Source organism: Coregonus clupeaformis, unplaced genomic scaffold, assembly GCF_020615455.1.
Source record: "Coregonus clupeaformis isolate EN_2021a unplaced genomic scaffold, ASM2061545v1 scaf0028, whole genome shotgun sequence".
NCBI lineage: Eukaryota > Metazoa > Chordata > Actinopteri > Salmoniformes > Salmonidae > Coregonus > Coregonus clupeaformis.
The window spans coordinates 296,091-309,548 of record NW_025533483.1 but is presented as its reverse complement, the minus strand read 5'-3'; the positions used below and the strand labels follow the sequence as shown (position 1 = coordinate 309,548).

Below are 13,458 nucleotides of genomic sequence, written 5' to 3'. Positions count from 1 at the left end.
AAAAACCCTTGAATGAGTAGGTGTTCTAAAACCTTTGACCGGTAGTGTATAAGAGAACCTAATTTCTGCTGCAAATTTTTTTACAACGTTTTATATTGCGTGGCCTAATGAACACGACCCATCTCACGCTGCAGTCTGCTAGATCACACTGTTGTTGTTTATCTAGGAATGAGGAAGTATGGACTCTCTAGTAGCAGTTTTGTATTATAATATTCTGTCGTTGTGTCTGTCCTACCCAGCGAGGCGTCTGGCCATGTACCAGGACCTGGTGGACTCAGAGGAGGAGGACTGTACGTCCCACGGTGGCACCTTGCCCAGACGGGACAGCGTCACCAGCCACCAGAGTGCTGCCAAGGTGGTTCTGCGCTCCCAGAGCACCAAGTCCCACCGCAGGACTGGCAGCCGGGCTGAAGCCAAGAGGGCCAGCATCCTGTCCAAACACACTGCATTCAGCAGCCCCATGGTACATAGCAGTCCATTACTACTCAACACAACACACTGCTCAGAGCTGTGTCTATTGGTTACATCAGGGGTATTCCAATCTTACCCAACGAGGTTCCGAGTACTGCTGATTTTTTTGATCTACCTGATAATTTATTACACACCACCTGGTGTCCCAGGTCTAAATCAGTCCCTGATTAGAGGGGAAGAATGGAAACAAAGCAGTGGAACTGGCTTGAAGGTCCAGAGTTGAGTTGGAGGGATCTACAGTATGGAGCATAGCACAGCAGGTAGCCAAGCGGACATTGAGGACAGCATGCAACCAGAGGGTCGTTGGTTACAATCTTAAGTCAGATGAGTCAAATCTGGTGGGATTCTAAGTATCCTAGATGCCTTTTCCTGCCGTTGTTCCCTTTAACAAGGCATAGCTGATTCTGGGGTATGTTTCTGTGTGTAGGTTTCTCGTGGAGGTGGGTTAAAGGCAAAAAAAAGACACATTTCCATGACCTGAAAATGACAAACATTCTTCTGAACCTCTTCTCTCTCTTCAATAGGAGAAGGACATCACCCCTGACCCCCAGCTCCTGGACAAGGTCAATCACTGCAGCAGCCAGATGACCTTCAAGACGTTCCACAGCCAATCCCTGTCTCAGCTGCCCTCTGACCTCACTGACATCATCGACTTCTTCATCGCCCTCACCATCTGTAACACCGTGGTGGTGTCATCACCCAACCAGCCGCGGCAGAAGGTAGGCCCTGTATATACAGTGAGTGGACAAAACATTAGGAACACCTTCCTAATATTGAGTTGCACCCCCCTTTTGCCCGCAGAACAACCTCAATTTATCGGGGCATGGACTCTACAAGGTGTCAAGCATCCACAGGGATGCTGGCCAGGGCATAAAATGAACACCCGCCAAATGCGGGTAGATTTGGTATTGGCGGGTATGAGTGTCTATTTCACCAGCCACGCTGGCGGATAGTCAATTTGCAGGGCTCTACAGTGCGAGCATTACATCCGCATTTGGGAATAAAAATCGCCTAAAGTCTAGTGTGAGCATATGTGCAAGTTACGCAGTGGCGCAGTGGTCTAGTCTCCCGAGTGGCGCAGTGGTCTAGTCTCCCGAGTGGCGCTGTGGTCTAGTCTCCCGAGTCTGGATAAGAGCGTCTGCTAAATGACGTAAATGTAAATGTAAATGTTATGACTTCTAGTAGAAAAAATGCTGCAGTGGCTGTTTTCATAGTATTTCTGCTGTTTTGTTTCATAGCTGCTAATCGCACAAAGAAACAGATGCTGATAGATTCATATTGGAGGAGAATAAAATATAAAAGATGGCCTAATTTACTCAGGTCAACACAGTGAGACTTTGTCCTCCAGTTTCATGGCTTTTTACAATGTGTTCACAAGCTCGGTTGTTTTTCAATGTTATTTGGAATCTGCTGCTTCAACTGATAGCGAGTTGACGCAGTCTACTACTAGTCACACACCAAATCTCACACACAGACACACGACATGGACTCGAGTGGCCCCGGTATCACCGTAACCTCCCGCCCTCAAAGGGGCAGCTGAACATTTTGTCTCATCTGATATTTTGGGTGAAGGTCTCAGGTCACAAAAAAATTTATGAAATTGAGCAGTATACCACATTACCTTTTACTAATACATGATGAAATTGAGCAGTATTCCACATTACTTTTTACTAATACATGATGAAATTGAGCAGTATACCACATTACTTTTTACTAATACATGATGAAATTGAGCAGTATTCCACATACTTTTTACTAATACATGATGAAATTGAGCAGTATTCCACATTACTTTTTACTAATACATGATGAAATTGAGCAGTATACCACATTACTTCTTACTAATAAATGTATTGTTTTAAAAACATTACAAAGCATGCTCATCATTTTTTTTGTGTGTCAAGTTGGCTGGTTGTCCTTTGGGTGGTGGGCCATTCTTGATACACACGGGAAACTATTGAGCGTTAAGAAAAATCCAGCAGCGTTGCAGTTCTTCACACAAACCGGTGCGCCTGGCACCTACTACCATACCCCGTTCAAAGGCACTTAAATATTTTGTCTTGCCCATTCACCCTCTGAATGGCACACAGAGACAATCCAACTCAATGGTATCAAGGATTAAGTCATTATTTTACCTGTTTCCCCGGGGCAGGTGTTCTTAATGTTTTGTACACTCATACATAATAATCACTCAGTGGCCAGTTTAGTACCGGGTCGGACCCTCCTTTGCCTCCAGAACAGCCTGCATTCTTCGGAGCATGGAAACGTTTCACAATTGGTATCAAGGGACCTAACCTGTGCCAGGAAAACATTCCCCACACCATTACACCACCGCCTCCAGCCTGTACCGTTGACACCAGGCAGGATGGGGCCATGGACTCAGGACGCTTACACCAAATCCTGACTCTGCCATCAGCATGACGCAACAGGAACTGGGATTCGTCGGACCAGGTGACGTTTTTCCAGTCCTCAGTTGTCCAGTGTTGGTGATCGCGTGTCCACTGGAATCACTTGTTCTTGTTTTTAGCCGATAGGAGTGGAACCCGGTGTTGATTGTCTGCTGCAATGGCCCGTCTTTGACAAGGACAGACGAGTTGTGCGCTCCGCGAGGCCGTTCTGCACACTACTGTTGTACTGCGCCGTTATTTGCCGGTTTGTGACCCGCCTGTTAGCTTGCACCATTCTTGCCATTCTCCTTCGACCTCTCATCAACGAGCTGTTTTCACCCACAGGACTGCTGCTGACTGGATGTTTTTCTGACTGCCACACCACTGTTTGTAAACCCTAGACATCGTTGTGCGTGAAAAGTCCAGGAGGTCGTCCGTCTCAGACATACTGGAACCGGCGCTCCTGGCACCGACAATCATACCACTCCCAAAGTCGCTCAGGTCACTCGTTTTGCCCATTCTAACGTTCAATCGAATAGTAACTGAATGCCTTGCTGCCGGTCTGCCTGCTTTATATAGAAAGCCATGGCCACGTAGGACTAGGTTACTAAGTGACCGGTCGGGAGTAGGACTAGGTTACTAAGTGACCAGTCAGGAGTAGGACTAGGTTACTAAGTGACCGGTCAGGAGTAGGACTAGGTTACTAAGTAAAGGTAGCTTAGTGGTTAAGAGCATTGTGCCAGTAACCGAAAGGTCGCTGGTTCTAATCCCCGAGCCCACTAGGTGAAACATCTGTCGATGTGCCCTTGAGCAAGGCACTTAACTCTAATTGCTCCTGTAAGTCGCTCTGGATAAGAGCGTCTGCTAAATGACCAATTATTTATTAATTATTACTAAGTGACCAGTCAGGACTAGGACTAGGTTACTAAGTGACCAGTCGGGAGTAGGACTAGGTTACTAAGTGACCAGTCAGGAGTAGGACTAGGTTACTAAGTGACCAGTCGGGAGTAGGACTAGGTTACTAAGTGACCGGTCGGGAGTAGGACTAGGTTACTAAGTGACCAGTCAGGAGTAGGACTAGGTTACTAAGTGACCGGTCAGGAGTAGGACTAGGTTACTAAGTGACCGGTCAGGAGTAGGACTAGGTTACTAAGTGACCGGTCGGGAGTAGGACTAGGTTACTAAGTGACCAGTCAGGAGTAGGACTAGGTTACTAAGTGACCGGTCAGGAGTAGGACTAGGTTACTAAGTGACCGGTCAGGAGTAGGACTAGGTTACTAAGTGACCAGTCAGGAGTAGGACTAGGTTACTAAGTGACCAGTCAGGAGTAGGACTAGGTTACTAAGTGACCGGTCAGGAGTAGGACTAGGTTACTAAGTGACCAGTCAGGAGTAGGACTAGGTTACTAAGTGACCAGTCAGGAGTAGGACTAGGTTACTAAGTGACCGGTCAGGAGTAGGACTAGGTTACTAAGTGACTGGTCAGGAGTAGGACTAGGTTACTAAGTGACTGGTCAGGACTAGGTTACTAAGTGACCGGTCAGGAGTAGGACTAGGTTACTAAGTGACCGGTCAGGAGTAGGACTAGGTTACTAAGTGACCAGTCAGGAGTAGGACTAGGTTACTAAGTGACTGGTCGGGAGTAGGACTAGGTTACTAAGTGACCGGTCAGGAGTAGGACTAGGTTACTAAGTGACTGGTCAGGAGTAGGACTAGGTTACTAAGTGACCAATCAGGAGTAGGACTAGGTTACTAAGTGACCGGTCAGGAGTAGGACTAGGTTACTAAGTGACCGGTCAGGAGTAGGACTAGGTTACTAAGTGACCGGTCAGGAGTAGGACTAGGTTACTAAGTGACCAGTCAGGAGTAGGACTAGGTTACTAAGTGACCGGTCAGGAGTAGGACTAGGTTACTAAGTGACTGGTCAGGAGTAGGACTAGGTTACTAAGTGACTGGTCAGGAGTAGGACTAGGTTACTAAGTGACTGGTCAGGAGTAGGACTAGGTTACTAAGTGACCGGTCAGGAGTAGGACTAGGTTACTAAGGGACCGGTCGGGAGTAGGACTAGGTTACTAAGTGACCGGTCAGGAGTAGGACTAGGTTACTAAGTGACCAGTCAGGAGTAGGACTAGGTTACTAAGTGACCAGTCAGGAGTAGGACTAGGTTACTAAGTGACCGGTCAGGAGTAGGACTAGGTTACTAAGGGACCGGTCGGGAGTAGGACTAGGTTACTAAGTGACCGGTCAGGAGTAGGACTAGGTTACTAAGTGACCAGTCAGGAGTAGGACTAGGTTACTAAGTGACCAGTCGGGAGTAGGACTAGGTTACTAAGTGACCAGTCAGGAGTAGGACTAGGTTACTAAGTGACCGGTCAGGAGTAGGACTAGGTTACTAAGTGACCAGTCAGGAGTATGACTAGGTTACTAAGTGACCGGTCAGGAGTAGGACTAGGTTACTAAGTGACCAGTCAGGAGTAGGACTAGGTTACTATGTGACCAGTCAGGAGTAGGACTAGGTTACTAAGTGACCGGTCAGGAGTAGGACTAGGTTACTAAGGGACCGGTCGGGAGTAGGACTAGGTTACTAAGTGACCAGTCAGGAGTAGGACTAGGTTACTAAGTGACCGGTCAGGACTAGGTTACTAAGGGACCGGTCAGGAGTAGGACTAGGTTACTAAGTGACCGGTCAGGAGTAGGACTAGGTTACTAAGTGACCGGTCAGGAGTAGGACTAGGTTACTAAGTGACCGGTCAGGAGTAGGACTAGGTTACTAAGTGACCAGTCAGGAGTAGGACTAGGTTACTAAGTGACCAGTCAGGAGTAAGACTAGGTTACTAAGTGACCAGTCAGGAGTAGGACTAGGTTACTAAGTGACCGGTCAGGAGTAGGACTAGGTTACTAAGTGACCAGTCAGGAGTAGGACTAGGTTACTAAGTGACCAGTCAGGAGTAGGACTAGGTTACTAAGTGACTGGTCAGGAGTAGGACTAGGTTACTAAGTGACCGGTCAGGAGTAGGACTAGGTTACTAAGTGACCGGTCAGGAGTAGGACTAGGTTACTAAGTGACCGGTCAGGAGTAGGACTAGGTTACTAAGTGACCGGTCAGGAGTAGGACTAGGTTACTAAGTGACCAGTCAGGAGTAGGACTAGGTTACTAAGTGACCGGTCAGGAGTAGGACTAGGTTACTAAGTGACCAGTCAGGAGTAGGACTAGGTTACTAAGTGACCAGTCAGGAGTAGGACTAGGTTACTAAGTGACCAGTCAGGAGTAGGACTAGGTTACTAAGTGACCAGTCAGGAGTAGGACTAGGTTACTAAGTGACTGGTCAGGAGTAGGACTAGGTTACTAAGTGACCAGTCAGGAGTAGGACTAGGTTACTAAGTGACCAGTCAGGAGTAGGACTAGGTTACTAAGTGACTGGTCAGGAGTAGGACTAGGTTACTAAGTGACCAGTCAGGAGTAGGACTAGGTTACTAAGTGACCAGTCGGGAGTAGGACTAGGTTACTAAGTGACCGGTCAGGAGTAGGACTAGGTTACTAAGTGACCAGTCAGGAGTAGGACTAGGTTACTAAGTGACCAGTCAGGAGTAGGACTAGGTTACTAAGTGACTGGTCAGGAGTAGGACTAGGTTACTAAGTGACCAGTCAGGAGTAGGACTAGGTTACTAAGTGACCAGTCAGGAGTAGGACTAGGTTACTAAGTGACCGGTCAGGACTAGGTTACTAAGTGACCGGTCAGGACTAGGTTACTAAGTGACCGGTCAGGACTAGGTTACTAAGTGACCAGTCGGGAGTAGGACTAGGTTACTAAGTGACCAGTCAGGAGTAGGACTAGGTTACTAAGTGACCGGTCAGGACTAGGTTACTAAGTGACCGGTCAGGACTAGGTTACTAAGTGACCGGTCAGGACTAGGTTACTAAGTGACCGGTCAGGACTAGGTTACTAAGTGACCGGTCAGGAGTAGGACTAGGTTACTAAGTGACCAGTCAGGAGTAGGACTAGGTTACTAAGTGACCAGTCAGGAGTAGGACTAGGTTACTAAGTGACCGGTCAGGACTAGGTTACTAAGTGACCGGTCAGGACTAGGTTACTAAGTGACCGGTCAGGACTAGGTTACTAAGTGACCGGTCAGGACTAGGTTACTAAGTGACCAGTCGGGAGTAGGACTAGGTTACTAAGTGACCAGTCAGGAGTAGGACTAGGTTACTAAGTGACCGGTCGGGAGTAGGCCTAGGTTACTAAGTGACCGGTCAGGAGTAGGACTAGGTTACTAAGTGACCAGTCAGGAGTAGGACTAGGTTACTAAGTGACCAGTCGGGAGTAGGACTAGGTTACTAAGTGACCGGTCAGGAGTAGGACTAGGTTACTAAGTGACCAGACAGGAGTAGGACTAGGTTACTAAGTGACCGGTCAGGAGTAGGACTAGGTTACTAAGTGACCAGTCAGGAGTAGGACTAGGTTACTAAGTGACCGGTCAGGACTAGGACTAGGTTACTAAGTGACCAGTCGGGAGTAGGACTAGGTTACTAAGTGACCAGTCAGGAGTAGGACTAGGTTACTAAGTGACCGGTCAGGAGTAGGACTAGGTTACTAAGTGACCAGTCGGGAGTAGGACTAGGTTACTAAGTGACCAGTCGGGCGTAGGACTAGGTTACTAAGTGACCGGTCAGGAGTAGGACAAGGTTACTAAGTGACCAGTCAGGAGTAGGACTAGGTTACTAAGTGACCAGTCAGGAGTAGGACTAGGTTACTAAGTGACCGGTCAGGAGTAGGACTAGGTTACTAAGTGACCAGTCAGGAGTAGGACTAGGTTACTAAGTGACCGGTCAGGAGTAGGACTAGGTTACTAAGTGACCAGTCAGGAGTAGGACTAGGTTACTAAGTGACCAGTCAGGAGTAGGACTAGGTTACTAAGTGACCGGTCAGGAGTAGGACTAGGTTACTAAGTGACTGGTCAGGAGTAGGACTAGGTTACTAAGTGACTGGTCAGGAGTAGGACTAGGTTACTAAGTGACCGGTCAGGAGTAGGACTAGGTTACTAAGTGACCGGTCGGGAGTAGGACTAGGTTACTAAGTGACCAGTCGGGAGTAGGACTAGGTTACTAAGTGACCGGTCAGGAGTAGGACTAGGTTACTAAGTGACCGGTCAGGAGTAGGACTAGGTTACTAAGTGACTGGTCAGGAGTAGGACTAGGTTACTAAGTGACCAGTCGGGAGTAGGACTAGGTTACTAAGTGACCGGTCAGGAGTAGGACTAGGTTACTAAGTGACCGGTCAGGAGTAGGACTAGGTTACTAAGTGACCAGTCAGGAGTAGGACTAGGTTACTAAGTGACCAGTCAGGAGTAGGACTAGGTTACTAAGTGACTGGTCAGGAGTAGGACTAGGTTACTAAGTGACTGGTCAGGAGGAGGACTAGGTTACTAAGTGACCGGTCAGGAGTAGGACTAGGTTACTAAGTGACCGGTCAGGAGTAGGACTAGGTTACTAAGTGACCGGTCAGGAGTAGGACTAGGTTACTAAGTGACTGGTCAGGAGTAGGACTAGGTTACTAAGTGACCGGTCAGGAGTAGGACTAGGTTACTAAGTGACCGGTCAGGAGTAGGACTAGGTTACTAAGTGACCGGGTCAGGAGTAGGACTAGGTTACTAAGTGACTGGTCAGGAGTAGGACTAGGTTACTAAGTGACCAGTCGGGAGTAGGACTAGGTTACTAAGTGACCGGTCAGGAGTAGGACTAGGTTACTAAGTGACCGGTCAGGAGTAGGACTAGGTTACTAAGTGACCAGTCGGGAGTAGGACTAGGTTACTAAGTGACCGGTCAGGAGTAGGACTAGGTTACTAAGTGACTGGTCAGGAGTAGGACTAGGTTACTAAGTGACTGGTCAGGAGTAGGACTAGGTTACTAAGTGACCGGTCAGGAGTAGGACTAGGTTACTAAGTGACCGGTCAGGAGTAGGACTAGGTTACTAAGTGACCGGTCAGGAGTAGGACTAGGTTACTAAGTGACCAGTCGGGAGTAGGACTAGGTTACTAAGTGACCAGTCGGGAGTAGGACTAGGTTACTAAGTGACCGGTCAGGAGTAGGACTAGGTTACTAAGTGACTGGTCAGGAGTAGGACTAGGTTACTAAGTGACCAGTCGGGAGTAGGACTAGGTTACTAAGTGACCGGTCAGGAGTAGGACTAGGTTACTAAGTGACCGGTCAGGAGTAGGACTAGGTTACTAAGTGACCAGTCAGGAGTAGGACTAGGTTACTAAGTGACCAGTCAGGAGTAGGACTAGGTTACTAAGTGACTGGTCAGGAGTAGGACTAGGTTACTAAGTGACTGGTCAGGAGGAGGACTAGGTTACTAAGTGACCGGTCAGGAGTAGGACTAGGTTACTAAGTGACCGGTCAGGAGTAGGACTAGGTTACTAAGTGACCGGTCAGGAGTAGGACTAGGTTACTAAGTGACTGGTCAGGAGTAGGACTAGGTTACTAAGTGACCGGTCAGGAGTAGGACTAGGTTACTAAGTGACCGGTCAGGAGTAGGACTAGGTTACTAAGTGACCGGTCAGGAGTAGGACTAGGTTACTAAGTGACTGGTCAGGAGTAGGACTAGGTTACTAAGTGACCAGTCGGGAGTAGGACTAGGTTACTAAGTGACCGGTCAGGAGTAGGACTAGGTTACTAAGTGACCGGTCAGGAGTAGGACTAGGTTACTAAGTGACCAGTCGGGAGTAGGACTAGGTTACTAAGTGACCGGTCAGGAGTAGGACTAGGTTACGAAGTGACTGGTCAGGAGTAGGACTAGGTTACTAAGTGACTGGTCAGGAGTAGGACTAGGTTACTAAGTGACCGGTCAGGAGTAGGACTAGGTTACTAAGTGACCAGTCAGGAGTAGGACTAGGTTACTAAGTGACCGGTCAGGAGTAGGACTAGGTTACTAAGTGACCAGTCGGGAGTCGGACTAGGTTACTAAGTGACCGGTCAGGAGTAGGACTAGGTTACTAAGTGACCAGTCAGGAGTAGGACTAGGTTACTAAGTGACCGGTCAGGAGTAGGACTAGGTTACTAAGTGACCGGTCAGGAGTAGGACTAGGTTACTAAGTGACCGGTCAGGAGTAGGACTAGGTTACTAAGTGACCAGTCGGGAGTAGGACTAGGTTACTAAGTGACCGGTCAGGAGTAGGACTAGGTTACTAAGTGACCAGTCAGGAGTAGGACTAGGTTACTAAGTGACTGGTCAGGAGTAGGACTAGGTTACTAAGTGACCGGTCAGGACTAGGTTACTAAGTGACCGGTCGGGAGTAGGACTAGGTTACTAAGTGACCGGTCAGGAGTAGGACTAGGTTACTAAGTGACCGGTCAGGAGTAGGACTAGGTTACTAAGTGACCGGTCAGGAGTAGGACTAGGTTACTAAGTGACCGGTCGGGAGTAGGACTAGGTTACTAAGTGACCAGTCGGGAGTAGGACTAGGTTACTAAGTGACCGGTCAGGACTAGGTTACTAAGTGACCAGTCGGGAGTAGGACTAGGTTACTAAGTGACTGGTCAGGAGTAGGACTAGGTTACTAAGTGACCGGTCAGGAGTAGGACTAGGTTACTAAGTGACCAGTCGGGAGTAGGACTAGGTTACTAAGTGACCAGTCAGGAGTAGGCCTAGGTTACTAAGTGACCGGTCAGGAGTAGGACTAGGTTACTAAGTGACCAGTCGGGAGTAGGACTAGGTTACTAAGTGACCAGTCAGGAGTAGGACTAGGTTACTAAGTGACTGGTCAGGAGTAGGACTAGTCTTTACTGAAGACTTATCTCTTCAGTAGGTCATATGATTGAGTGTAGTCTGGCCCAGGAGTGTGAAGGTGAACGGAAAGGCTGGAGCAACGAACAGCCCTTGCTGTCTCTGCCAGGCCGGTTCCCCTCTCCACTGGGGTTCTCTGCCTCTAACCCTGTTGCAGGGGCTGAGTCACTGGCTTGCTGGTGCTCTTTCATGCCGTCCCTGGGAGGGGTGCGTCACTTGAGTGGGTTGAGTTACTGACGTGATCTTCCTGTCTGGGTTGGCGCCCCCTTGGTTTGTGCTGTGGTGAGACCTCTGTGGGCTATACTCGGCCTTGTCTCAGGATTGTGTTGGTGGTTGGGGATATCCCTCTAGTGGTGCGGGGCTGTGCTTTGGCGGAGTGGGTGGGGGTTATATCCTTCCTGTTTGGCCCTGTCCGGGGTTTCTTCGGATGGGGCCACAGTGTCTCCGGACCGCTCCTGTCTCAGCCTCCAGTATTTATGCTGCAGTAGTTTATGTGTCGGGGGGCTGGGGTTAGTTGGTTATACCTGGAGTACTTCTCCTGTCTTATCCAGTGTCCTGTGTGAATTTAAGTATGCTCTCTCTAATTCTCTCGTTCTCTCTTTCTCTCTGAGAACCTGAGCCCCTAGGACCATACGTCAGGACTACCGGGCATGATGACACCTTGCTGTCCCCAGTCCGCCTGGCCTTGCTGCTATTCCAGTTTCAACTGTTCTGCCTGCGGCTACGAAACCCCTACCTGTCCCAGACCTGCTGTTTTCAACTCTAAATGATCGGCTATGAAAAGCCAACTGAGAGACCTGAGCCCTAGGACCATACGTCGGGACTACCGGCCGTGGTGACTCCTTGCTGTCCCCAGTCCGCCTGGCCTTGCTGCTATTCCAGTTTAAACTGTTCTGCCTGCGGTTATGGAACCCCCTACCTGTCCCAGACCTGCTGTTTTAAACTCTAATGATCGGCTATGAAAAGCCAACTGAGATTTATTCCTGATTATTATTTGACCATGCTTGTCACTTATGAACATTTTTGAACATCTTGGCATGGTTCTGTTATAATCTCCACCCGGCACAGCCAGAAGAGGACTGGCCACCCCTCATAGCCTGGTTCCTCTCTAGGTTTCTTCCTAGGTTTTGCCTTTCTAGGGAGTTTTTCCTAGCCACCGTGCTTCTACACCTGCATTACTAGCTGTTTGGGGTTTTAGGCTGGGTTTCTGTACAGCACTTCGAGATATTAGCTGATGTAAGAAGGGCTATATAAAATAAAATTGATTGATTGATTGATTGATAGGACTAGGTTACTAAGTGACCGGTCGGGACTAGGTTACTAAGTGACCAGTCGGGAGTAGGACTAGGTTACTAAGTGACCAGTCAGGAGTAGGACTAGGTTACTAAGTGACCAGTCAGGAGTAGGACTAGGTTACTAAGTGACCAGTCAGGACTAGGTTACTAAGTGACCGGTCAGGAGTAGGCCTAGGTTACTAAGTGACCGGTCAGGAGTAGGACTAGGTTACTAAGTGACCAGTCGGGAGTAGGACTAGGTTACTAAGTGACCAGTCAGGAGTAAGACTAGGTTACTAAGTGACCAGTCAGGAGTAGGACTAGGTTACTAAGTGACCAGTCAGGACTAGGTTACTAAGTGACCGGTCAGGAGTAGGACTAGGTTACTAAGTGACCAGTCAGGAGTAGGACTAGGTTACTAAGTGACCGGTCAGGAGTAGGACTAGGTTACTAAGTGACCAGTCAGGAGTAGGACTAGGTTACTAAGTGACCGGTCAGGAGTAGGACTAGGTTACTAAGTGACCAGTCGGGACTAGGTTACTAAGTGACCGGTCAGGAGTAGGACTAGGTTACTAAGTGACTGGTCAGGAGTAGGACTAGGTTACTAAGTGACCGGTCTGGAGTAGGACTAGGTTACTAAGTGACCGGTCAGGAGTAGGACTAGGTTACTAAGTGACCAGTCAGGAGTAGGACTAGGTTACTAAGTGAAGTAGGACTAGGTTACTAAGTGACCAGTCAGGAGTAGGACTAGGTTACTAAGTGACCGGTCAGGAGTAGGACTAGGTTACTAAGTGACCGGTCAGGACTAGGTTAGTAAGTGACCGGTCAGGAGTAGGACTAGGTTACTAAGTGACCGGTCAGGACTAGGTTAGTAAGTGACCGGTCAGGAGTAGGACTAGGTTACTAAGTGACTGGTCAGGACTAGGTTACTAAGTGACCAGTCAGGAGTAGGACTAGGTTACTAAGTGACCAGTCAGGACTAGGTTACTAAGTGACCGGTCAGGAGTAGGACTAGGTTACTAAGTGACCAGTCAGGAGTAGGACTAGGTTACTAAGTGACCAGTCAGGAGTAGGACTAGGTTACTAAGTGACCGGTCAGGAGTAGGACTAGGTTACTAAGTGACCAGTCAGGAGTAGGACTAGGTTACTAAGTGACCAGTCAGGAGTAGGACTAGGTTACTAAGTGACCAGTCAGGAGTAGGACTAGGTTACTAAGTGACCAGTCAGGAGTAGGACTAGGTTACTAAGTGACCGGTCAGGAGTAGGACTAGGTTACTAAGTGACCAGTCGGGAGTAGGACTAGGTTACTAAGTGACCAGTCAGGAGTAGGACTAGGTTACTAAGTGACCAGTCAGGAGTAGGACTAGGTTACTAAGTGACTGGTCAGGAGTAGGACTAGGTTACTAAGTGACCGGTCGGGACTAGGTTACTAAGTGACCAGTCGGGAGTAGGACTAGGTTACTAAGTGACCAGTCAGGAGTAGGACTAGGTTACTAAGTGACCAGTCAGGAGTAGGACTAGGTTACTAAGTGACCAGTCGGGA

General features: G+C 48.5%; 1 protein-coding gene across 1 annotated transcript in view; it reads left to right on the top strand.

The window, feature by feature from the left end:
• Window positions 1–13,458, top strand: part of atp10a (ATPase phospholipid transporting 10A) — a 129,274-nt gene that overhangs the window by 43,767 nt on the left and 72,049 nt on the right. The window contains exons 8-9 of the mRNA XM_045212597.1: window positions 240–463; window positions 996–1,190. Coding sequence (XP_045068532.1) covers window positions 240–463; window positions 996–1,190 — 419 coding nt within the window. The remainder of the gene's footprint in view (window positions 1–239; window positions 464–995; window positions 1,191–13,458) is intronic.